The sequence below is a fragment of the Schistocerca serialis genome, chromosome 5 (assembly GCF_023864345.2).
Source record: "Schistocerca serialis cubense isolate TAMUIC-IGC-003099 chromosome 5, iqSchSeri2.2, whole genome shotgun sequence".
In the NCBI taxonomy this organism is placed as follows: Eukaryota; Metazoa; Arthropoda; class Insecta; order Orthoptera; family Acrididae; genus Schistocerca; species Schistocerca serialis.
Genome location: NC_064642.1, coordinates 87,426,222 through 87,451,860, shown reverse-complemented (window position 1 = coordinate 87,451,860; position 25,639 = coordinate 87,426,222). Strand labels below are relative to the sequence as shown.

The window sequence follows — 25,639 nt, the reverse complement described above, 5'->3', positions numbered from 1 at the left end:
TGGCCGATAGTTCCCTTTTCTCTTTTTCTCTGAAGCACGAAAATTATTAAATTCTGTATGTTTCTCTTTGTGAGTCGTCAGTCTTCTGACTAGTTCAATTTGGACCACTATGATTCCCTGTCTAGTGTCACCCTCTTCATGTCAGAGTAGTATTTTTACCTTAAATACTCAATTATTTGTTCCCTATGTCTGAATCTCTATCTTTCCCTATAATTTATGCTCTCTCTTCTAAAACCATGGTAGTTTTCCTCGTTGTCTTAACACATGCCTTATAATCCCGTCTTTTCTTGTAGTTATCGTTTTCCATACACATCTTACCTCGCAAATTCTGCGGACAACCTCCTCATTTATTATCTTGTTAATCCACTTAATTTTCCGCGCTCTTCTGTTGCATCACATCTTAAACATTTAGATTCTCTTATTTCCAGGCTTTTTCCACAGTCCGTGTTTCACGTCCATTCGGTGCTGTGCTCCAGGACATTCTCAGAAATTTCATCATCAAATTAAAGCTTACGTTTGACATTAGCAGGCTTCTTTTGGTTAGCAATGTCCTCTTTGCCTTGCTGGTTGGTTTTTTATGTCCTCCTTCCTTCGTTCGTCATGTGTTATTTTGTTTCCAAAGTACAAGAATTCCCTCACTTCGAATGCTAGTAGACCGCAATTTTGATGTTCAGTTGTCACTAATCTCGTTTATGCTGTTCCTCCTCAATGCTTTCGGCGTTCTTTGGTTAGCTCTCAGTCCTTTTTTTGCACACACCAGACAGCTCATTCAACAGATGTTGTAAATCTTTCTTATTTTCACAGCTGAATCACCAGCAAATACTTTTACTAATGTCCTTTCGGCCTGGATTTTAATCCCTCTTTTGAAACATTCTTTTATTACTTTTACTGCTTCTAAGATGTACATCAGTAGAGGAGAAAGTCTCATCTTTGCCCTACGCTCTTCAGTACGAGCCAACGTATAAGATCTCTACCCTGCTGAAAGATACTGTTCTTCATTAGTCTTCTTTTATTAGGTCATAGTACGCATTTCAACACTGTACAGGTACCCTGAGGGGCCCCAAATCCTTAGACCAACTAACTGCACTTAAATGAGAAGTGGGCTTCTGAGGATAAGCTGCAGCCAGGGTCCATAAGCAAGCGTTTAACCATGTCTGTCTTGTCATTGTCACATTGCTTGACTACAGCTCATGGGTGGAGATCATACGAGAAAAGATGTAACATTCCTTCGGAAAAATAAAGCACAGGTGTTAGAGGACCAAATTAAATATTTGACTTCTAGTTGGTCATTACCACTATCAGCTACATAGCTGTTCCTAACTGAGTTCGTATTACTACAAATATGGAATTAACTACACATGCGTTTGTCTAGCTATGAGGCACCTTTTTCATGTCGTTGGACGGCGCAAAAAGTAGGCACACCGTGAGACAGACTCTAAATGAAGTGCGGTACTTCCACATCTACTCTTCAACTTTTAGACGCCGGAAGACAGCTTCGTCTGTTACTGAGCACAACAATTTAGAGCGCAAACTTGGAAGCTTAGGGGGAGTGCGGATAGCTGCTCATTAATACTGCGGTAAAACGATGAGTCATCAGTGAGTCGTTGTTTGTGCTTCCTGCAGAGTCTAATTCGAGGCGCACACACTCTAATTAAGTTATACTCTATTTCAAAATTCTCTCACATGGCTCTACCCTCTGCGACGTAACGGGAGGTGCGAAGAGTCAGGTTAAAACACAACCACGAATTAAATACCGTATCTCCCACGGATTTTATTGATACAAATTTAATGCAAAGAACTTTCCTTACAATTTTGTTCATTTTTACGAACTCTCAGGATGTACAAAAAAAAAAAAAAAAGAAAAGAAAAAGAAAAGTGCCTCCTGTCAATGTTCCACAAAACAATCATTGCGCAGTTTACTGGTTCCGGGCAGTTTTGCAATCTCCAAATGACTACTTTTTCTGTTGATACACAACAAGGAAGCTTTACTGTACAATTAACAAATACATTTTATAATTAAATGAAAAAGAACGCCGGCCGAAGTGGCCGCGCGGTTCTGGCGCTGCAGTCTGGAAACGCGAGACCGCTACGGTCGCAGGTTCGAATCCTGCCTCGGGCATGGATGTGTGTGATGTCCTTAGGATAGTTAGGTTTAACTAGTTCTAAGTTCTAGGGGACTAATGACCTCAGCAGTTGAGTCCCATAGTGCTCAGAGCAATTTGAACCATTTTTTTTTTTTTTTGAAAAAGAACAATTCGTTAACAGGAAACTAGAAAAAGAATTCAGTAATACAGATATGCAGCGCCTCAGTTCTAAATGCAAACGTGAGAATTAAATCACAAGTGTAAGAATTTTAACAGCTCAATAGGGCTTCATTCGTGTATACATCCTTACATATTTTTGTATGAACATGGCCATAACATTGCACGTAGAGCAATATATCTCTTTGGCATCTTTAGCTCTGCATGTAAGTCGTGTTCATAAATACCACTTACATACACTGACAGCGTCTGTGAAATGTAATGCAGAAGAAACTAGGAGTAAGGTGTCTGATCCCAAATGAGATCCATTAATCAGTATTCGTCTGTAAGTGCCTTGCTTCCAGATAAGACGGATCTGTGCAGTCAGACGATCCGACAGTTAATCACTCACTATTTGTTGGCCTGCCACCGTTTAACTTTTGACTGGTACTCGCACTGTAGTTCACCAGCCTGCACATACCGCTGACGTTCCAATGAATGTATTACCACAAAATGTAGCCACACGAAGGTGGTCATGACTGGTCAAAGTCGGTAATAATCCAACAAATCATTTAGGAGAAACTTCTGGTGTCACTAGATGGAAAATTATTTTTATGGAAATGTGTTGCAAAGCATTTTTTATTCTAGTCTTTAGTCGCACATTGTAAAAACTGTAACATGTTTTTGTCGGTGGTGGGCATCTACGGATCTCGATAACCAAATGTGCTAATGGAAAATCACGTTAACGCACTCGAGTACACAGCTATGGAGTTGGTTTTGAAACTGGCCATCTTTTTCTCTGTGTGTGGCTGATGTTCTAAAAGTGACCGTTAACGTTATATTTACAGTGTAGCCTTTCGTAAGCAAAATCAGGAACCTGATAGTGTTCTGAACACCGTAAGTACTACTCCTCTTCAACTTCTACTTCTACATGGATACTCTGCAAATCACATTTACTTGCCTCGTAGAGGGTTCATCGAACTACCTTACAATTCTCTATTACTCCAATCTCGTATAGCGCGCGGAAAGAAAGAACACCTATATCTTTCCGTGCGTGCTCTGATTTCCCTTATTTTATAGTGGCGATCGTTCCTCCCTATGCAGGTCGGTGTCGACAAAATACACTCCTGGAAATTGAAATAAGAACACCGTGAATTCATTGTCCCAGGAAGGGGAAACTTTATTGACACATTCCTGGGGTCAGATACATCACATGATCACACTGACAGAACCACAGGCACATAGACGCAGGCAACAGAGCATGCAAAATGTCGGCACTAGTACAGTGTATATCCACCTTTTGCAGCAATGCAGGCTGCTATTCTCCCATGGAGACGATCGTAGAGATGCTGGATGTAGTCCTGTGGAACGGCTTGCCATGCCATTTCCACCTGGCGCCTCAGTTGGACCAGCATTCGTGCTGGACGTGCAGACCGCGTGAGACGACGCTTCATCCAGTCCCAAACATGCTCAATGGGGGACAGATCCGGAGATCTTGCTGGCCAGGGTAGCTGACTTACACCTTCTAGAGCACGTTGGGTGGCACGGGATACATGCGGACGTGCATTGTCCTGTTGGAACAGCAAGTTCCCTTGCCGGTCTAGGAATGGTAGAACGATGGGTTCGATGACGGTTTGGATGTGCCGTGCACTGTTCAGTGTCCCCTCGACGATCACCAGTGGTGTACGGCCAGTGTAGGAGATCGCTCCCCACACCATGATGCCGGGTGTTGGCCCTGTGTGCCTCGGTCGTATGCAGTCCTGATTGTGGCGCTCACCTGCACGGCGCCAAACACGCATACGACCATCATTGGCACCAAGGCAGAAGCGACTCTCATCGCTGAAGACGACACGTCTCCATTCGTCCCTCCATTCACGCCTGTCGTGACACCACTGGAGGCGGGCTGCACGATGTTGGGGCGTGAGCGGAAGACGGCCTAACGGTGTGCGGGACCGTAGCCCATCTTCATGGAGACGGTTGCGAATGGTCCTCGCCGATACCCCAGGAGCAACAGTGTCCCTAATTTGCTGGGAAGTGGCGGTGCGGTCCCCTACGGCACTGCGTAGGATCCTACGGTCTTGGCGTGCATCCGTGCGTCGCTGCGGTCCGGTCCCAGGTCGACGGGCACGTGCACCTTCCGCCGACCACTGGCGACAACATCGATGTACTGTGGAGACCTCACGCCCCACGTGTTGAGCAATTCGGCGGTACGTCCACCCGGCCTCCCGCATGCCCACTATACGCCCTCGCTCAAAGTCCGTCAACTGCACATACGGTTCACGTCCACGCTGTCGCGGCATGCTACCAGTGTTAAAGACTGCGATGGAGCTCCGTATGCCACGGCAAACTGGCTGACACTGACGGCGGCGGTGAACAAATGCTGCGCAGCTAGCGCCATTCGACGGCCAACACCGCGGTTCCTGGTGTGTCCGCTGTGCCGTGCATGTGATCATTGCTTGTACAGCCCTCTCGCAGTGTCCGGAGCAAGTATGGTGGGTCTGACACACCGGTGTCAATGTGTTCTTTTTTCCATTTCCAGGAGTGTATTTTCACATTTGGAGGAGAAAGTTGGTGACTGGAATTTCGTGAGAAGATTCCGTCGCAACGAAAAACTCCTTTCTTTTAATGACGTCCAGCTCAAATCCTGTCTCATTTCAGTGACACACTCTCCCATATTTCGCGATAATGCAAAACGTGCTGCCCTTCTTTGAACTTTTTCGATGTACTCCGTCAGTCCTATCTGGTAAGGATCCCACACCGCGCAGCAGTATTCTAGAAGAGGACGGACAAACGTAGTGTAGGCAGTCTCCTTAGTACATCTGACACATTTTCTAAGTGTCCCGCTAATAAAACGCAGACTTTGGTTAGCCTTCCCCGAAACATTTTCTATGTTCCTTTCAGTTTAAGTTGTTCGTAATTGTAATTCCTAGGTATTTAGTTACATTTGCGGCCTTTAGATTTGACTGATTTATAGTGTAACCGAAGTTTAACGAATTCCTTTAAGCACTCATGTGGATGACCTCACACTTTTCGTTGTTTAGGGTCAACTGCGAATTTCCGCACAATTCAGATATCTTTTCTAAATCGTTTTGCAATTTGTTTTAATCTTCTGATGATTTTATTAGTCGATAAACGACCGCGCCATCTGCAAACAGCCTAAGACGGCTGCTCAGATTGTCTCAAAAATCATTTATATAGATAAGGAACAACAAGAGGCCTATAACACTATCTCGGGGGACGTTAGAAATCATTTCTGTTTAACTCGATGACTTTCAGTCAATTACTACGAATTGTGACCTCTCTGACAGGAATTCACAAATCCAGTCACATAACTGAGACGATATTCCATTAGCATGCAATTTCACTATAAGCCGCTTATGTGGTACAGTGTCAAAAGCCTTCCGAAAATCCAGAAATACGGAATCGATCTGAAATCCCTTGTCAATAGCACTCAACACTTCATGCGAATAAAGAGATAGTTGTGTTTCACAAGAACGATGTTTTCTAAACCCATGTTGACTGTGTGTCAATAAACTGTTTCCTTCGATGTAATTCATTATGTTCGAACACAATATATGTTCCAGAACCTTGCTGCATATCGACGTTAATGATATGGACCTGTTATTAAGTGGATTACTCCTGCCACCTTTCTTGAATATTGGTGTGACATATTGGTGTGACCTGTGCAGCTTTCCAGTCTTTGGGTACGGATCTTTCGTCGAGTGAACGGTTGTATATGATTGTTAACTATGGAGCTAATGCATCAGCATACTCTGAAAGGAACCTAATTGGTATACAGTCTAGACCAGAAGACTTGCTTTTATCGAGTGATTTAAGTTGCTTCAACACTCCGAGGACATTTACTTCTACGTTACTCATATTGGCAGTTGTTCTTGATTCGAATTCTGCAATAGTTACTTCGTCTTCCTTTGTGAAGGCATTTCGGAAGGCTGTGTTTAGTAACTCTGCTGTGGCAGCACTGTCTTCGATAATATCTCCATTGCTATCGCGCAGAGAAGGCATTGATTGTTTTTTTCCGCTAACATACTTCACATACAACCAGAATTTCTTTGGATTTTATGCCAGGTTTCGAGACAAAGTTTCGTTGTGAACTGCAAAACAGTGACAAAGTTTTCACAAATTCATGCACAAAGAAAAGTATTAAGACAGTGTTTTAATGGAGTTATTGTTCGAATAAACAATGTAGTGGTGCAGGAAGCTCCTAGAGCCATTATTAGTGTTGTATAAAAGCATGTGAGAATATCAACCTTTCTTTTGCCACTTGCGTTGGTTCTGTCAAATGAACTAGCACTGCTTTCGCCTGAAAAGAATCACAGATACCAAGGAAATACCTATTCAAAATATGTTGTTTTGGACTGGTGTATAGCTCTGGATTCTTTACAATATCAACTCGCTCGATTGCTAAGGAGGCCACGGTACACAGGCACAATGAAGCTCTAAACACATTGTTTCCAAAGATACGAAATCTTGCAAAACGCTGCAGCGGTCCAATTGTAGGCATGACGATTTAGCTTAGATGAACGATAAGCGTATGACACTGACGGGGAGCATCCAAATGTTCCTTTACGTGGATGACTCATTTCTTTAGCCAATATCTCTTCGTCATTATTTAAATAAAAGGCGGTAAATGAGCAACTTTCGGCACTAAACAATCCCCCAAGGAAAGCTACTGCCCGTGAGTGGACTCTAAAGCAAAAGATCATCTGTCAGCTTCTCTGTCCACGAGAAGATTAAAATTACTGAGAGGGACAGTATAGTGCACACAGAAACGCACGAGAAAAATAAAGCTTTTACGCAAGTTTAAGTCCAATGTCCTGCAACTCGCATTTTATGGGCGTAGATGTTACCTTACGAAACGGACAAATATCAGCAAACGTGAATTATACTACGTGCAGTTGTAAATAGAAGATTTGAAGGGAAAGCTGGGTACCAGCCAGGCATTCGATTAAGTGAATATGGAAAACGGTCTGAAATCTGCAATACAACTCCCTGAGGCCTGAGTACTCGCTGAAATCATTTCGAGAGCAGCCCTTCTTGTTGAAGTGAGACAGAAAAAAATAAGAATTCTACGTGAATCATTGTTGTTGTTGTTGTTGTTGTTGTTTTTGTTTTTGCTACGGTCTTCAGTCCATTGACTGGTTTGATGCAGCTCTCCATGCTACTCTATTCTATGCAAGTCTCTTCATCTCCGAGTAACTACTGCAACCTACGTCCTTCTGAATGTGCTTCCTGTATTCATCTCTTGGTCTCCCTCTACGATTTTTACCCTCCACGCTTCCTTCCAATACTAAATCGGTGGTCCCTTGATGGCTCAGAACGTGTCCTACCAACCGATCCCTTCTTCTAGTCACGTTGTGCCACAAATTCCTCTTCTCCACAATCTTATTTCATACCTCGTCATTAGTTACGTGATCTACCCATCTAATCTTCAGCATTCTTCTGTAGCACCACATTTCGAAAGCTTCTATTCTCTTCTTGTCTAAACTATTTATCTTCCATGTTTCTCTTCCATACACGGTTACACTCCATACAAATACTTTCAGAAAAGACTTCCTAACACTTAAATCTATACTAGATGTTAACAAATTTCTCTTCTTCAGAAACGCTCTCCTTGCTAAAGCCAGTCTACATTTTATATCCTCTCTACTTCGACCCTAGTCATTTTGCCAGCAGTTGTGGCCGAGCGGTTCTAGGCGCTTCAGTCGGGAAATGCGCTGCTGCTACGGTCGCAGGTTCGAATCCTGCCTCGGGCATGGATGTGTGTGATGTCCTTAGGTTAGTTAGGTTTAAGTACTTCTAAGTCTAGGTGACTGATGACCATAGATGTTAAGTCCCATAGTGCTCAGAGCCTTTTGAACCATTCGGTTATTTTGCTCCCCAAATTGCAAAACTCATCTACTAATTTAAGTGTCTCGTTTCCTAATCCAGTTCCCTCATCATCACCTGATTTAATTCGAGTACATTCCATTATCCTAGTTTTCCTTATGTTGATGTCCATTCCGTTCAGCTGCTCTTCCAGGTCCTTTGCTGTCCATGACAGAATTACAATGTCATTGGAAAAGCTCACAGTCTTTTTTTTTTTTTTTCTTCTCCGTGGATTTTAGTGCCTACTCCAAGTTTTTCTTTTGTTTGCTTTACTGCTCGCTCAGTATACAGACTGAACAACATCGAGGATAGACTATAGCCCTGTCTCACGCCCTTCTCAACCTTTCGTGCCGCTCGTCCAGCCATCCTGATTTAGGTTTTCCGTGATTTACCTAAATCGCCCCAGGCAAATGCCGGGATGGTTCCTTCGAAAGGGCACGGCCGACTTCCTTCCCTGTCCTTCCCTAATCCGATGAGACCGATGACCTCGTTGTCTGGTCTCCTCCCCGAAACAACCCCACAACCCCCCAACCCCGTGCCGCTCGACTCGTAACTGCCAATTGGTTTCTGTACAAATGGTAAATAGCCGTTCGCTTTCTGTATTTTACCCCTGGCATCTTCAGAATTGGAAAGAAAATATTCCAGTCAACATTGTCAAAAGCTTTCTCTATGTCTACAAATGCTATAAGCGTAGGTTTGCCTTTCTTTAACCTATCCTCTATGAGAAGCCGTAGAGGAATTCCCTCGCGTGTTCCTACATTTCTCCTGAATCCAAACTGATCTTCCTCGAGGTCGGCTTCTACCAGTTTTTCCATTCGTTTGTGAAGAATTCGTGTTAGTATTTTGCAACCATGACTTATTAAACAGATAGTTCGGTAATTTTCACACCTGTCCACACCTGCTTTCTTTGGGATTGGAATCATTATATTCTTCTTGAAGTCTGAGGGTATTTCGCCTGTCTCATATATCTTACTCACCAGATCGAAGAGTCTTGTCATGGCTGGCCCTCCCAAGACTATATGTAGCTCTAAAGGAATGTTGTCTACTCCCGGGGCCCTGTTGAGACTTAAGTCTTTCAGTACTTTGTCAACTTCTTCCCGTACTCTCATGCCCCCTTCTCATCTTCCTCTACGTCCTCTTCCATTTCCATAATATTGACCTCAAGTGCACCTCCCTTGTATAGACCCTCTATATACGCCCTCCGCCTTTCTGCTTTCCATTCTTTGCTTAGGACCGGTTTCCCACCGGAGCTCTTGGTATTCATATAGATGGTTCTCTCTTCTCCGAAAGTCTCTTTAATTTTCCTGTAGGCAGTATCTATATTATCCTAGTAATATATGTTTCTACATCCTTACATTTGTCTTCTAGCCATCCCTGCTTAGCCATTTTGCACTTCCTGTTGATCTTATTTTTGAGACATTTGTATTTCTCTTCGCCTGCTTCATTTACTTCATTTTTATATCTTCTTTCATCAGTCAAATTCAGTATTCTTCTGTTGCCTAAGGATTTCTAGTAGTCCTCGTCTTTTTACCTACTTTAACCTCTGTTGCCCTCAGTATTTCATCTCTCAAAGCTACGCATTCTTCTTCCATTGTATTTCTTTCCCCTGTTCTTATCAATCGTTCCCTAATGCTCTCTCTGAAACTCTGTACAACCTCTCGTTCTTTCATTCTATCCCGGTCCCATCTCCTTAAATTCCTACCTCTTTGCAGTTTCTTCAGTTTTAATCTGCAGTTCATAATCAATAAATTGTGGTCAGAGTCCACATCTACTCCTGGAAATGTTTTACAATTTTAAACCTGGTTCCTAAATCTCTGTCTTACCATTATATAATGTATCTGAAACCTTCCAGTGTCTCCAGGCCTCTTCCACGTATACAGCCTTCTTTCATGATTCTTAAACCAAATGTTAGCTATGATTAAGTTACGCTCTGTGCAAAAATCTACCAGGCAGCTTCCTCTTTCATTCCTTACCGCCAGTCTATATTCACCTACGATTTTTCCTTCTCTTCCTTTTCCTACTACAGAATTCCGGCCCCCTTGACTGTTAAATTTTCGTCTACCTTAACTACCTGAATAATTTCTTTTATCGCATCATACATTTCTTCAATATCTTCATCATCTGCGGAGTTAGTTGGCATACAAACTTGTACTACTGTGGTAGGCGTGGGCTTCGTGTCTGTATTGGCTACAATAATGCGTTCACTATGCTGTTCGTAGTAGCTTATCCATGTTTATATTTTCTTATTCATTATTAAACCTACTCCTCCTGAATTATTGTTATTTAATTTTGTACTTATAACACAGTGAAAGACGCTACGACAGCGGCGTAGCGCATTACACAAAGGTTTGCTGTTAAAATTGCGAAAGCGTCCGTTCCAAGGCTACTAAGGCCACATCCCAGGGGCATCTCACGAAATGACCAAGATAAATAAATTCAAGCAAATTAGAGCTCATTTAGAGTTTTATCAATGGTTGTTCTTCCCAAGTACCTGTCGCCAATAGGACAGGAAAGAAGGAGAATCGTAAATGGACAGGAAATTTTTTACTCGATGCAAGACATAATGAAACATCTGAAGGATAACCTATCATATTAAGGGTAAATGACATCAGAAAATATGCTGCAACAACATGGCTACATATTGATGAAAGCTGCAGGGTAAAGAAAATTGTATAAGAGGGTTCTATCCAGCAATAGAATCAAATGTATGATGATGATGGTGATAATGTTCCCAAGAGTACGTCGCACTCCGCAGGTGAAGGTCAGTAGAGGGACCGGGTTACATCCCCGATGCCGTGTCGGTCTTTCGAAATTCACTCGGCTTTATGGGGAGGAAAGAGCGGTTACATAAAGGAGAAGATTTTTGGTTTCAGGACCGACACTAAAGGCCAGGAGAAGAAATACATTGCTGATCACTTATACCTCAGGCCGTCAAGTAACGCCTTAGGAAGATTGGGTAATCTGGGCCTAAAGCCAGGCAGTTAAGCAATGTTTGCTCACCTTAGCGTTTTCGATGGACAAGTTGGTAATGAGTACTGGTTAGAATTGTATCTGATATGCTGTATCCGTTGCAGCACAGTGGTACCTGACAGTGAGTCTATGTTGGATAGGGACATCGCATTGCGGATGTCTTTCTGTGCAGGCGGCAGGCGTCCTATCGGAACTTTCCCTGGCACAGATTAAAGACAGTCAACAATTTCAATACTCGACTGCTGAACTTCACCAATTCTGAAAAGGTATTAGGTCAAGTACCCTGCCAGCTGAGGTTAGAGCAACCACGACAAAGGCAGGCTGTAAAGATCGTCTATTTCGTCACCGAACAGAAAGTGTCACGTATTCGAGCTGTTGGCAATTCGGTCCTCTAAGTAGCTCGAAAGCGCTATAAACCTCTGCAAAACCTGAAAATCCTTGTCCTTAACCTCCCTCCCTGAGGCCAAGGTAACCCGGGGCATAGATCCGACGCCTTGCTTAAAACCCTGATAAGCGCTAGCAGCTTTGTCAAGTGCAGATTCCTACTCTTGAAACCATGCACACGTCGGTTTTAACTGTGTGATATAGCGTCCTGGTTACGACAGTACCCCGACAAAGGAAAGATGTCATTTTCTTCGTGATTATATTTTCACCATATCTTATCTCATTCATTATAAATAGACGTCGGAAACGGTATCATCAACTACTGTCTTTAAATTACAAATTATGCTCACTTTTAAAAAGCAAGACGTGTTTTGATTGCTGGAAAGTTATTCTCAGCTATATACTTCGAGCTAATTAAGCGTCTATACGCGTGGGCACATACAGGGTGATTCCCTCATGACGTTACAAACTTTCAGGGATGATGGAGAAGAGTAAATGTATCACTTTGAGGTGAGGGATCCTGGTCAGGAAACGACCGAGTCGAAAGTTATAAGCGAGAATCGGTCTGATACCTGTTAAAGTGGAATACCTACACCGGTACTGTTGTTGCTAAGACTGTAGGGTGGGCCACTTTCAGAGGTTACAACACGGACCAAAACAAGAAAAAGGTCTAGTCAACATAGGCTCCAAAATGCCTACCTTAGGGAGCTATGAACACATGTTCATCTTCGATATTGTGAAACATCTCTTCTACTGCAACTTCTTTAACTTCCATATTTTTGGAGGATGTATTATGGACTAAAACAAGAAAAACGTCCAGTAAATACGGGCTCTAAAATTCATATCTCAACACGGTCATTGTCTTATGTCCGTTGCCGGCCACTGCAGACGTCTGTGCCGTGTCATAAGCGGTCTCTTGACAGTCAACGTGTTACGAGCTGTGAGCACCTGTTTACCTTCGTTACCGTGAAACACATCTCTTCTACGTCTCTGCCGTGCCACAAGCGGTCTCTTGACAGTCAACGTGTTACAAGCTGTGAACACCTGTTTACCTTCGTTACCGTGAAACACATCTCTTCTAAGTACTGACCAAGTGCCCATAGCTCTTAACGTCCACGTTGGAGTCCATATTTACTGGAATTTTTTACTTGGTATGGACCACACTACCTCCTCCAAAAATATGGAAACCAATGAACTTGCAGTATAAGAGATGTTTTCCAGTATCGTAGGTGCACAAGAGCTCATAGCTCTTAAGGTGAACATTTTAGAGTCGGTGTTTACTAGACATTCTCTTCTTGTTTTGGTCCACACTTTCACCTCTGAAATTTGCCTATCCTACAATCTTCGGGGACGTCCATTATTTACAACAGGGTCTTTCTAAAATTTGCCCCTCCCCCCTCCCCCGTCTCCGCAATCGGACCGTGATATATCTTTCATGGCAGCCGTATCTTTGCCGCACTTCCGTTACGAAGGACACGTCTTTTCTTGATTTTAGGTTTCCTTTTGCTTAAAACATCCAAAGAAACTCATTGCTATTTATGTAGAGTTCAACCTACATTCACCGCCTGCTGCCTGCATTTCCTTCGCAATGCATTGTGATGTACGCTACCAAATGCCTTGTTTTTTGGGGAAACATCCCATGCCCACAACCGCAGCTTTGGCACATCACTGTGACACAATACACTGCAAAAGCCTAGTGCCCAAACGTACGTCACTGATCGTCTTATTCGTTGGTGAGTATTTTGTCTGGCTGACAGAGAGAAATACATGATCGGTGATTAGGGAAAGGTATCATCCCTGGCTGTTGCAAGAAAATGAGGATGCTCAGCTGAGAATCTTAGTCTGTCTATAATCGAGATATAAGTTCACTGTCTCAACCACTGAACAATCAGAATGCTAAAGAATAGCTTTCAAAAGACTGTCCCACTCTGTCCTTCAGTTAGACGGAGTCTTGTGTCGCAGTGCTGTAACAGTGAGATGAGTCAGGTGTTTTCTTTATTATTGGTCGTTATTTATCTCTGTCAAGAGTTAATATTTAGCTGTCGTTGGAGTACTTCATTTTTTCCCCAAACACCATATTTTTGGTTGTCAGTGCTTTTTTCCAAGAAACGTTAATAGGAATAAAGCTCCTTGCATCTGCTTCATGAAGTCTTTCAGCAATGTAACCCATACAACGTTACGCAATACACCTCTACGAGTTTGGTCATCAGTGGTCTTGTTTTTTGTCCTTTGCGTCGAGGTGATGCGTAAAATGCATTTCTCTAACTTCCAGACAACTCAATTTCGCTTTGTAGACGATATAATTTTTGGTAGTTGCTAAGAACTGGGAATGCCCGGATATGGCTTCTATTAATGTAATAGACTTCTTTTATTGCACCGCGTAACTCTGCGCCTTGTGCAGTGACACGTGAACGAGCTTTATGATGTGATGGGAGACTGTGTGGGGGGCAGAGATTTACAAGTCGCACGTGCGACACTTCTTATCAGAGAGGTGTTACAATCCGTCTTCAAACGGAAGTTAATGTCAGTGCAAACAGAAGTCTAAAGCTACGTATACGTAAGCTCATACGTATGATCCCGAAGTCGCATAACGTGGAAAGCTGTTACTTGTCTGGCGTCAGGATACTTTACTGTTTGCGCTCTTCACTTAACCCTGAAGACCAAGATACGGGTAAGTCACGCTGAAGTTAGCTACATCTTTCAATGCAAGCTGGCTCGCAAATGCACCGTAATCGCCAGAAGCCAGTGTGCACACAAGAAACGTTTCAGCGGCATTTTCATGAATCTGGGCGCGTGCGTAGGGTGGTTAAGTAAATTAAACCCTGGAATGCCTTCAATTTTAATAAAAATTTGAAATCTTCCTAACCCCCTATCCTCAGCAAGGTTCAAAAAGGAGATAGAAAATTCTAAATGACTTATTTAACTGCCCCTTTAGTGTCTTTTTGTTTATTATTTTGCAATGCGCATTGCAGGAAAGTACCATATCATTGATAAATGGCAGGCTTTTTTTTATTTTTTTTTATTTTTTTTACTAACTGTTCTTTTGCGTGTCTCCTTTTCGAACAAGAGTCAAAAACTTATCACTAATGATAAAAGACTACCACCTCAGTTCATCGGACTTTCTCTACCAGAAACGGTTACACTGCACTCGTCTTCCCTAGTCTATGGAGGTCTGAAGTCTACCATTGTATCTTTGTGCTCTCGGGAAAGCTTTACCCTTTTTATCTCTTTCATACAATGTGTCTAAACGCGTAGTAGATAATTGTGTTACTACACATCAAACAAAGAAAAGCTCCTCAAGGCGTTAGTCACGATGCCACATCAGCTAAACAGGTCGCTGATATCAGGCCATTCAAGCTAGCTTCTAGTGATCCAATTACGCGCTATCTCAACAGCCGCCTAGTGCTCCCCTTTATCACAGGTCAGCTGAGAAGTCCGCACTCTCGAAACCAACAGAATCCTAGTCAAAAAGCTTACTTCCTCATCCGGTAAAAGTCATGCTAAAATTATAAAAATCTCTTATGTACAATAGTCATCGTACCCCAGTCTGATAAGATACTCAGCATTTAGCAGGGTTCACAAAACGTTTTTAGGATAGTCTTAAAACAGCGTTGTTGCAACCATCCAAGGGATCGCTGTACTTAGCGGTTTAGTTCAGCATTATAGATTATTCCAGTTACGTTTTCCTACAAAAAGTGCAAGCTTGTTGTCTTTTCGACTTGTAAGACACAATTAATAGGTTAGTTCTATAGTAATGGGTACCAGGTTATTTCTACTCAATGCACACAAATTTTAAAATGTCTTCTTACTCACCAAGGAGATAGCTTGGCTAATCCACCACATCATTTCTGATGGTGAACGAACAAAATGTACATACGTTTCAGTCTACGGACAGGCAGTGCAGTTATGCAGACACTCGACCTCCATTCGGGAGAAGGGTTAAAATACTCCATTCTGAATTAAGCTTCCGGCAGTTTCCCTAAATCATTACAAGTGGATGCCAAGATGCATCCTTACGCATGCCACGGTGGATTGCATCTGCATGAACACCTACAACTATACTCCGCAAATATCTTACGATGTCTAGCGGCGGGTATTTTGTGTACCACTGGCAGTTCTCTCTTTCCTGTTCCATTGCGAATACTTCGCGTGAAGAGCGACTGTTGGTGGGTCTTCGTGTGAGCTTGAATCTCTCTAATTTTACTCTGATGATCTTTTCTCGAGATATACGTAGGAAAAACAATATATTGGTTGACTTTTCTAGGAACTTATGCTCCCGAAATTTTGACAGTAAATCGCACCGTGATGCAGAACGCCTCTCCCGCAGCGTCTGCCACTGGATTTATATGCTTCTATAGGTGCCCCATCTCTCTTATTCTCATTATTCCGGCGCTAGATGTACGATGGCCGTAAGATAATAGTAGCACGGTCTTCTCCGAATACAAGTTCTGTAAGTTTACCCAACAGGATTTCTTGAGAACTAGATCGTCTTTGATAATTTTTGTTTTGGCTGGAGCCACAGTCATGGTAATTGTTTTTTTAATTATGCTGCCGCCATTTGACTGTAATAATTTTTATTTTATTGCTATACGATCCCGGTTAAGTACAAAAACTTGTTCACATGTGAAAAGACATCAGATTAGTATGAAACACTAGTCCTAGTCAAGAAAGCATATCTGGTCATATAGGCCAGATACGTCATTACTAAAAGTGAAAATATCTCAAAGCGCCTAAATATACTGCAGACTTTCATTTATGGACCCTGTAGCACAGCCGTTATATGAAACTGCCAACCAGTGAACAGGTATGCGCCGACATATCAATAACATTTTGTACTTGAAAATGGCCAAAGACCAAAATCTGGATCGTATAAGAATACAACAAAAATTATTACAGTCAGATGGCAGCAGCATCATTCAAAATTTAAAAAAAAATAGATCGTCTTCTTTCCAAGGTTTATTTAAGTTCCCCGAGCATTTCTGTTATACTTTCATGTATGTTACACTGAACTGTTACAATCCTTGCAGAGCGTCTCTAGATACGATGCCTGTTATCATGTCTACTTGATAGAGACTCCAAACGCTGGAACATAACCCCGTAATTCCGTAATTGTTCGCTCTAGTTTCTTGTAGGCAATTTCCTTTACAGATGCATTGATTGATTGGTTGGTTGATTTGGGGGAAGTGACCAAACAGCGAGGTCATCGGTCCCATACGATTAGGAAAGGACGAGGAAGGAAGTTGGCCGTGCCCTGTCAAAGGAACCATCCCGGAATTTGCGTGAAGCGATTTAGGGAAATCACGGAAAACCTAAATCGGGATGGCCGAATGTGGCTTTGATCCGTCCTCCCGAATGCGAGTCCAGAGTGCTAACCACTGCGCCACGTCACCCGGTCAGATGCATTCTATTTTCTCAGAATCCTTCGAGCAAATCCGAGCCACCTATTCGCATTTCATGGTACTGGTATTTGCTTCTAGGTATTACCCGGAAATACTTATGCGGTGTGACGTGGTCATGACGTCCAACAGTGATCAGCGGAAACCCGCTGTCCAGCATAGCGTTTTGGTTTCTCTTAGTCAATAAATCATCGAATCAATTACATATTTCCGAAGGTACTACATACTACATCGTATCTTTGTTAGCAACCGATGATGTGGTACGGCGAATGAACTCCTTCCTGAAATTAGTCGCTATAATGTGACTCGATTGTGTGTACCTGACGCCCTGACTCAAAAGTAATTCGACACTTCAAGCGCCGGCCGCAGTGGCCAAGCGGTTCTAGGCGCTTCAGTCTGGAACCGCGACTGCTACGCTCGCAGGTTCGAATCCTGCCTCGGGCATGGATGTGTGTGATGTCCTTAGGTTAGTTAGGTTTAAGTAGTTCTAAGTTCTAGGGGACTGATGACCTCAGATGTTAAGTCCCATAGTGCTCAGAGCCATTTGAAACCACACTTCAAGCACGGTGTGTTCTTCTTGTCCTCAGGCGGCCATTATGGTGGTAAGGAACAACGCGGCACCATGTACCGACAACATGTCCATGGCCGTGGTCGTGGAGAACGACAGCCTGCCCGTCTCCGTCATCTCCAAGGCGAACGCAGACACGTAAGTATAGCGCGAAGGCAAGGCGCTCCCAGCTAGCGTAGCCGGCGGCTGTTCTGAGGCCGGCCTCTAACCCAAGCTCGTGTCCCAGCAGGCCTGACGAGCTCAAGGTGATGGGCAGCGACGAGGCGACGCGCATGGGCGAGTCGCAGGCGGCGCTCACGGCTGAGGCGTCTGGTGACGGGCACGCCGTGTCCTCGCATCCTACCTCGTAAGTATTCCTATCCGCGGTTAATGCTGCCACCCAGCAGTGCCCGACACTGCACGACCACATCCTAGCCACCAAACATCTTCCGCAAGACTTCGCAAGCCAGCTACATTCCCCTCACAATCACAACGGAAAAAGTCCTTCGTCGGCTGCCGTCGACCTCACTTTGCCTTCTCAGTAGGATCGAGCAATCCACACATAAAACCGCCTTTCTAATGCCACAACCTGTGTGCGGTTGTTATCCTGCTGTTGAAAACTCTAGTGGTGCTGAAATCATCCCAGAGCAAGCAGCCACCACCTGCGACGTACAAATGCAATAAGTCTCCTAGCTACTTCTGCTCGTGGAAATGTAGCTAGCGAGTTCCACCTGTTCTAATCATACCGTACGTTACGAACTATTCACTATCTGCGAGCAGCACTCGCACCCCTCTGGGACCATTCCATCATCTGTGCGCAGCGTGCTCTTCACAGCTGCACTCAAGCAAGTCTTCTAGAATACGATGGAGATATTTCGTGCCCTCGGTACCACCGCCACTAGGCTAGTGTGCTGGAAAATCTCCAGCTGCAGTCATGCCACGGTGCACTTTGCGCATTCGTAACAACAGAACTGGAAACTGCATTGGCAACTTCCTCTCTTCAGAGGTAGCCAGTGAAACCATAGCCATATCATTGGCTGTTATTTCTATGCTTTCTGCCAAAACTATTTGCACCCCTCTGGGACAATTCCGTGCCCTGCGCACGATATCCATCTCACATCTTGCGTCCAAGAATCTCCCCATCAATTTAGATGAATGGCTTTGAAAACTGAGATACAGTCAGAACTGCAAGAAACATAATTTCCACATCATCCTCTGTGACTAAGATTTATTTGGTTTGTTTAAACCAATTCCTCTCCCCACTTGTCTACAATGATGAAATAAGCCGTGATTCAGTTTAATGAACGTAATTTTCAACGTTAACCATTCATTCAGAACAGGAGGCAAAATTCAAATGGGGCTAAAACTCCTGTTTTTGATCTACAAACTCTGAGACCGAACTAAGATTATTTTCTAAAACGTGCGGAGTGAGCAGAAACGGATTTCCAGAGTAGCGCTACCTAATTGTAAAGACAAACTGAAAATCAGTCACAGGCCCAAAAAGTCAGCATTCTGGCCCTTATGTAACCCTCAAGTGACTCCCTTTCTCCTCTTCTTATCGTTTTGAACAAAACTATACTGAAAGTAATTACAAACTGGTTTAAGATGAAAGAGAAATGAATAAGTAACGTATTCAGCTTCCTTATTTGCAAAGTTGGCTATCATGTTGGAATATTTTGAATTTGTTTGCGAAACGATCATTTTGCTTAAGGGGGATGTAGTATAGATACGTAATTACATAATGTACGTAAGTATATGTTACTTTTAATGCAAACAGTGCTAGTGGATCAGAGTGGGGCAGATAATGGGGTGTAGACAGCTACCAATCTATTTCTGCTGAAAAACAGTGCACCATGTATGGAATCCATGATATCTGTGGCTTTGGAGTTCAGCCTGATCACCAGAAATTGTGTATTGTTACGTTACTTGCACTTCACGTCCAATATATTGGTCTGCAGTCTGCAGACCAACATGTAAGACACATGTTGTAAAGAAGCCATCATTTTGAATGTCTGCACACTGTTACCATTTGATGAGCATCAGTTAAAGAACTATCATTCTACTTAATTCTTCAGATATTATTCAACACGTTTATACCCATTGTCCTCTCAGCCGCTATCAGAATTTTATTTAACTTAATTCTCAGTAAATACTGTTCGGTACTACAATTTCAATAAGACCTCTTCTGGACTTTGCTTCCAACGAGAGCTAGAGTTCGCTCATCTTCTTCAGCAACTCAGAGACCGCCGTCTTTGTTCCTTGTATAAGGACATTTGTATGCGGCCCATCATTAACAGTTTAAGATGATTACCTGTTCCTTTCATGTACTTGTGTCCCAGTGGTCTTCATTATGGATTCCTCTTCGGTTCTCACAATATTTCTGTATCATTCCCAAAGTTTGGCCAAATTATTTCTTAGCACATCCCAAAGACTTCCAATGTAAATTCCCTAAGGCAACTGCACAAGTGTCTTAATATTCTATTCCTACAATTGTCACAGTCCCACTGAAATATGAATTGGTGTCTTTTACCTTTCTGTTATGTGTTACATACAGCTGTTGTGCATATTTTGCTATTGCCATAACTCACTCCTGCTTCCATATTTCGCCGCAAACTCACTTCTTGAAAATGCACACAATATTTGTTTCTACACTTTTCTTTCTTCAGCACCTCACCAGAGCTCTCTCACAATCTGCCTCAAATGTGATATTGTGTACTTCAAACTGTGTATTACTTCAATAATGTATTTTTGTGACAGGATGTTCTGTTTGTCTCTCTTTTTTTCCAGGTACTGTAACTATTGACCACAAAATATGGCGACTGGTAAGAAAGACAGCTAGCGCAATCCCATGAACAGTTCGTCAGACTTAGGAGTACGTGAAAAGTATTTTCCTGCCTGAAGCCTGTTGATTTTTGAGAGAAGTTCAGGGAGTTAAATGCAATATGAGGTATACACGCGAAACAAAACTTAGCACACAACGGAGTACAGAAAGAAACAAACCAGTGTTTGTCTGCACTGGCAGAAGAAGTCATTCGAAAATTTCTTTAAATACTTCACGGAATTACGAACAACGAAGTGTCTTGTGTTTCAACACGCTTAAAGAAATCATCTGGACGAAGTTCAGCAACGTAAATTTGTTCATGTATCAATTTCCTTTGGTTTACTTTAAGCATATATTATTCTCCAAAATTTTCGTCATTTTTGTTTAATGGGAGCATGTAATAAATTTTGTGATCATCCACTTGCTCTAAAGGGAAATTACAGTAGCTTAAAAAGTGAGAGATCTGAATAATTTTGTTCTTACATTTTGATCATGCGTCATGCTCACCATCCCAGCCTTCATATAAAGGGGTCCGGTTCAGGGATGGGGTTGCTTCAGTAGTAGAGATTTGGGCTTTTAAATGCCTCCGGCTACCTGGGGCAATGTGGTCTTGTATGTTGTGTTTTTGTTAAGCGTACAGATGCTGTGGCGCTCGTGAGCTGCTGTGCCGCGGGCGCACGCAGTTCCAGCTCCGGCTGCGGAGAACCCGGCCATCTGCGGCGGCGGCGGCGCGTCGAGGCTCGACATGAAAGTATTACCTCGCACTCAGCAGCAGTTACATCTTACATCTAAAATACATGGTTGCAGTAGTATCGCACTCACACACACGACCAAAGGTAGCAAGCACTCTCTGTTAACGAAGAACTGATACACTTGGACCGTCACTATTGTGTTTATTCGTCAATCACAGAGCGTCTCAGACGCTGTGCAACATCTACAAGTGATGGACGTGACGCATGTTAGCGAAGTTTCGTCTCTGCCACGTGATCTCATAGTAAAAAAGGGTAATAGTTTCGATGCTGTCATTTGTCGGGTTATGATGGTACCTGCATGAATTAACAGTTTGGGAATTCGAATAATTAACTCATTTGACATTACATCTGTGATACTGACAGGTCTCGTTTGTGATTTTTTACGAGGGTGTGTGTGTGTGTTTGTGTGTGTGTGTGTGTGTGTGTGTGTGTGTGTGTGGTGCGCGTGCGTGCGTGCGTGCGAGGACAGAGAGAGCAATATGAGCAGGAGGAAAACACAGACATCTCCAGCCAGCACTGTGAGAGTTGCAGAGAACACATAAAGTTCCGACTCGCTCAAATAAGGTGTCCAGTCATATTAATGTGACCACCTGTCAAAAGCCTGACTAACCACTTTTTGCCACGTGGTCCGCTGCGAGACACGCAGTAACAGAGTCAGTCAGTTTCTGGAAGATACTGACAGGGATGTGGAGCAATGCCGATTCCAGTGCCGCGGCCAGCTAAGCTAAGTTTTCCGGTTGAGGATCCATGGCGCGAACAGCCTGATCTAGGTGGTTCCATAGATGCTTGATTGTATTTAATCCGGGTAGTTTGACGGCCAGGGAGTACTCTAAACTCATCCTAGCGCTCTTCCGACACTGTGAACTGCGCGACACTTTGCATTATCCGTCTGGTAGATGCCACCGTGCCGAGGAAAACACAAACTGCATGTAAGAGTGGACATGGTCCCAAAGGATAAAGGCATACTTGTATTGATCTATTGTGGCTTCCAGCATGACGAGATCAACCAGGGAATGCCACGAAAACTTCGACAGACCGAACGCTCCCTCCTCCGGCCTAGACCTTCCAACGATTGTGGCAGGGTGCTTGCTTTCAGAAGTTTCACGCCGTACACACCAACGGCCACGTGTCCGATGGAGCATAAAATGTGATTCGTCTAAAAAGGCCACTTTTCGCCACTCAGTGGACGTCCAATTGCCGTACTGGCGTGCAAATTCTAGCCTTTGTCGCCAAACAGTCAGCATGGGTGCACGAATCTGGCGCCTGCTGTGGAGGCCCATACACAGTAACGTTCGCTGAACGATCGATGAGGAGACGCTGTTGGTAGCTTTTTGGTTCATCTGGTTGGTCAGCTGTTCAACAGTTGCACGTCTGTTCGCCCATACACATCTCTGCAGCCATCGTCCACTCCTCTCATCTATCGTCCGTGGTGCTCCACAGTCACCTCGGCATTGGTTTTGGATTGTGCCATTTTACAAGCACGATATACCTCAACCACGGCGGCACGAAAACTGCTTAGATACTTATTCGTTTCGGAAACGCTTCCACCTTTGGCCCGAAAGCCAATGACCATGTCCTTTTGGACGTCAGATCAATCGCTCCGTTTCCGCATTACGACAACGACTGTACTATTTTCCGCGTCACCTGACATATTTACATTCCCTCCATTGCTAGTGTTGCCATCTACCGGTTGTGATTCGTTACTGCACGCTGAGGTCGAACCTTGGCGGTGTTCACATTAATGTCAATGGACGGCATACCTCGTAACATTCGGCGAGAACGAGAACCACGAGTTCTTCAGGTACGAAGTGCTATATCTGGCTGAGGTCAATCATAGGCGATTAGATCCAGTACAGAATCCAAAAAGCTACGTTTCACTCACTGTTCCAAACAGTGTCAGATATTATACGATTAACCTCAGGTGATTTAGTGGGCGAATCAAGGTGCGATAGTGCGCATGGGTGTTTGTCTAACTAGGAACATGTCTGTGCAGTCCTGTGAACACTGCTGTTCTCATCTTGGAAGATGGGAGTGTCCACAGCATACTCACCATGGTGTAGAAGAAAGGGCAATACCCGATGACCGAGAATGTTTAAATATCCTTGTTCACGTTCGTACCTGGAGGAGAGGGTCCAAGCTATGGTTCGTAAAACCACCTCTGGCCTCACCTACATCTTCCGCACTCTGTGACTTAAACGCCTCATTGGGACGTCGGTGCGCTCGACTCACTGCATCATTTGAAAAGAGGACCATATTACAGGCCTACAGTCAGCTACTGTCCAGTTTCGCTGTTGTTTGGCCTACTGCAGACGTGCTACTTAATTTGCCACTGTGAGCAATGGCCTTTTCCTCGGTTCCCGACTCCAAATGTCCATTGCGTGCCTTCCTTCGCAATATTCGATATGAAACTGATTGAGATAGACTTGTATTCACCCCACAGCAGCAGTTCCTGTCAGTTTTTAAACCGATTGCAATTGATAACGCGTGACACTCGTTTCCGATGCCTGTCAGTTAGCATCTGTTTACGACCACTGTTCTTACGCCGTGTTATATGGCAACGAATGGTACACCATTCCTCGTAGACAAGTTGGACAGTCCTTGTTAATTCACCAACAAATTGGGCACCTTCATCCACGCTGTGTGAATAGGCACGTTCAAACACGATGATTCCTTTTCGCAATTCTTTCTCGTCGACCCAATTTGCTGCGTTGATTCCATACAACCTACTGGCACATACAAACCACCTCAGTGTCACAACTTCCGTCAGCGGTGGAGGGTCACATGACCGCGTGGTACCAGTTCCTTATCATATACAATGCCTCACAATGATCCCTGTGCTCTTTAGGGGGGGGGGGGGGGGTGGCCAACATGTTGTCTGGACTATCATCTTGTGACTGCTACTGCAGTAACCAGACAGGATGGCAATAGCTGGCGCAATGTAGTGTCGACTTAAGACAAAGGGTAAAAAAAATTAATACTCGTGGATAGTAGCATGCTCCAGTGTTAAAGTAAGGTGGGGAAAAAGGTGCTCAATCACATATTTATATATCCTAAAGGGATCCATCCGACAGGTTTCATATGCTGGAATAGGAGGCGGGAACGTTTGTGTTCGTGGCACTTTTGACTTTTAGTTCGCTGGAAGAGAAGAGACATTTATAACTCAGTAGGGAATGGACCGCAGATCTGTTTAAGAAACCATTCTGATAATCGGCTCAAGTGATTTAGAGAAAATAAGGAAAGAACCACTGTTCCCTGAATTAGCCTCTTTCACTAGTGAAGTTCCGTAGATTTGTTCGACAATCCAATTAAAATGTGTTGCAATTGGTTTTCTATCATGCAATGTCATTAACTAAACGCATACCTATTATTTAGAAGCCGCAACGAGATCACATGGCAGAAGCGACAGCTTTGGAATTACGTGCTTTGGCGTCACTTGAAAATGGCAAACAACATCGGAAACGCATTGTGATAAAACGTGAACACAACAGCGACCGGTTACTGTGTTTTATTCTCCATTAACAAGTGAATAGTCATATCAGAATAATAGTGAGTCAACTCCCCATACCACACAACGTTGTCTAGAACTAAGCTGTCTAGAAATCATGATACCAAAGTAATGACAGTTCGTAGCACAGGTGCTCACTTCATCATAAGTATACTCCTAGGTTTTGGATTATATAGTAATCCGTCAGGGTGTGAATCTGTCGTTCCACATAAATACAGAAGCGCACCTAAGGTACACATCGGACGTACACCGCAGCGAAGATTTTCTAGTAGATACATTGTCACATGTCACGAAATTCCCTTGCAGTACTGGATCGACTAATATTTTTCACTGAAACATCATATTAATGAAGGAATATTCTCGATATCATCTTCGCGAGGATCGACATGGAACCCCTGAAGCACGTACTCCAGTGACACAATCTCCACCTATATTTATAAAAGCACTTCGCAATTCGTCGTAAGGTTTATGGAAGAAGTACATGACAGTATCAGGTTCCCCGTTGCTATTGCATTCACTGAAGGTACGCGGCAAGGAACACAAGACCGTCGGCACCCTTCTCAATGAGCCCGAATTTCTTTTATTTTAACGTCGTCAACATTATACGAGATGTGTATCGGAAGAAGTAGTTTATTTCTACATCAGTTTTGGAACGTGGGTACTTGGAATTTTTTTGAGCATCCGCGATGCACAACGCCTTTCTTTCGACATTTTCTTGAGAATTTCTGCGACACTCTTACTCTGACCAAACAAACAAGAGACTAATCGCACAGTTCTTCTTTGAATATTTTCTGTCTCTTCGTACCAACTCGGTACGGCTCCCAGACGACGAATAACATACAAGAATTGATCAAATGATAGTTTTGTACGGGATCTTTTCCTAGACGGTGTGAATACTGAAGACGGCATATAAAACATTTTATGTCTGTGGATGTAATTATGTCCTCCAATTTTTGCTTTAACGAGAATAACTACTCCTGAACCAGTACCACGATCTTGAGAAACGGTACTGCGGACCATGCTGTTGAGTGCCTTAACAGTTTTCGATCCATCCATCCTTTATCCTAGACGTGGTCAGAAGACAACCCCAGACATAAATCATTCGGACTGAAGAGCTACAGCACGGCGAGAAATATGT

The 25,639-nt window shown here is 43.5% G+C and overlaps 1 protein-coding gene across 2 annotated transcripts in view; it reads left to right on the top strand.

Moving 5' to 3' along the window:
* The window catches only part of LOC126481090 (proton-coupled amino acid transporter-like protein CG1139), a 136,383-nt gene that overhangs the window by 68,526 nt on the left and 42,218 nt on the right, over nucleotides 1–25,639 (top strand). For both annotated transcript variants that reach the window (XM_050104596.1, XM_050104597.1), the window contains exons 2-3: nucleotides 17,464–17,582; nucleotides 17,674–17,790. In XM_050104596.1, coding sequence (XP_049960553.1) covers nucleotides 17,464–17,582; nucleotides 17,674–17,790 — 236 coding nt within the window. The remainder of the gene's footprint in view (nucleotides 1–17,463; nucleotides 17,583–17,673; nucleotides 17,791–25,639) is intronic.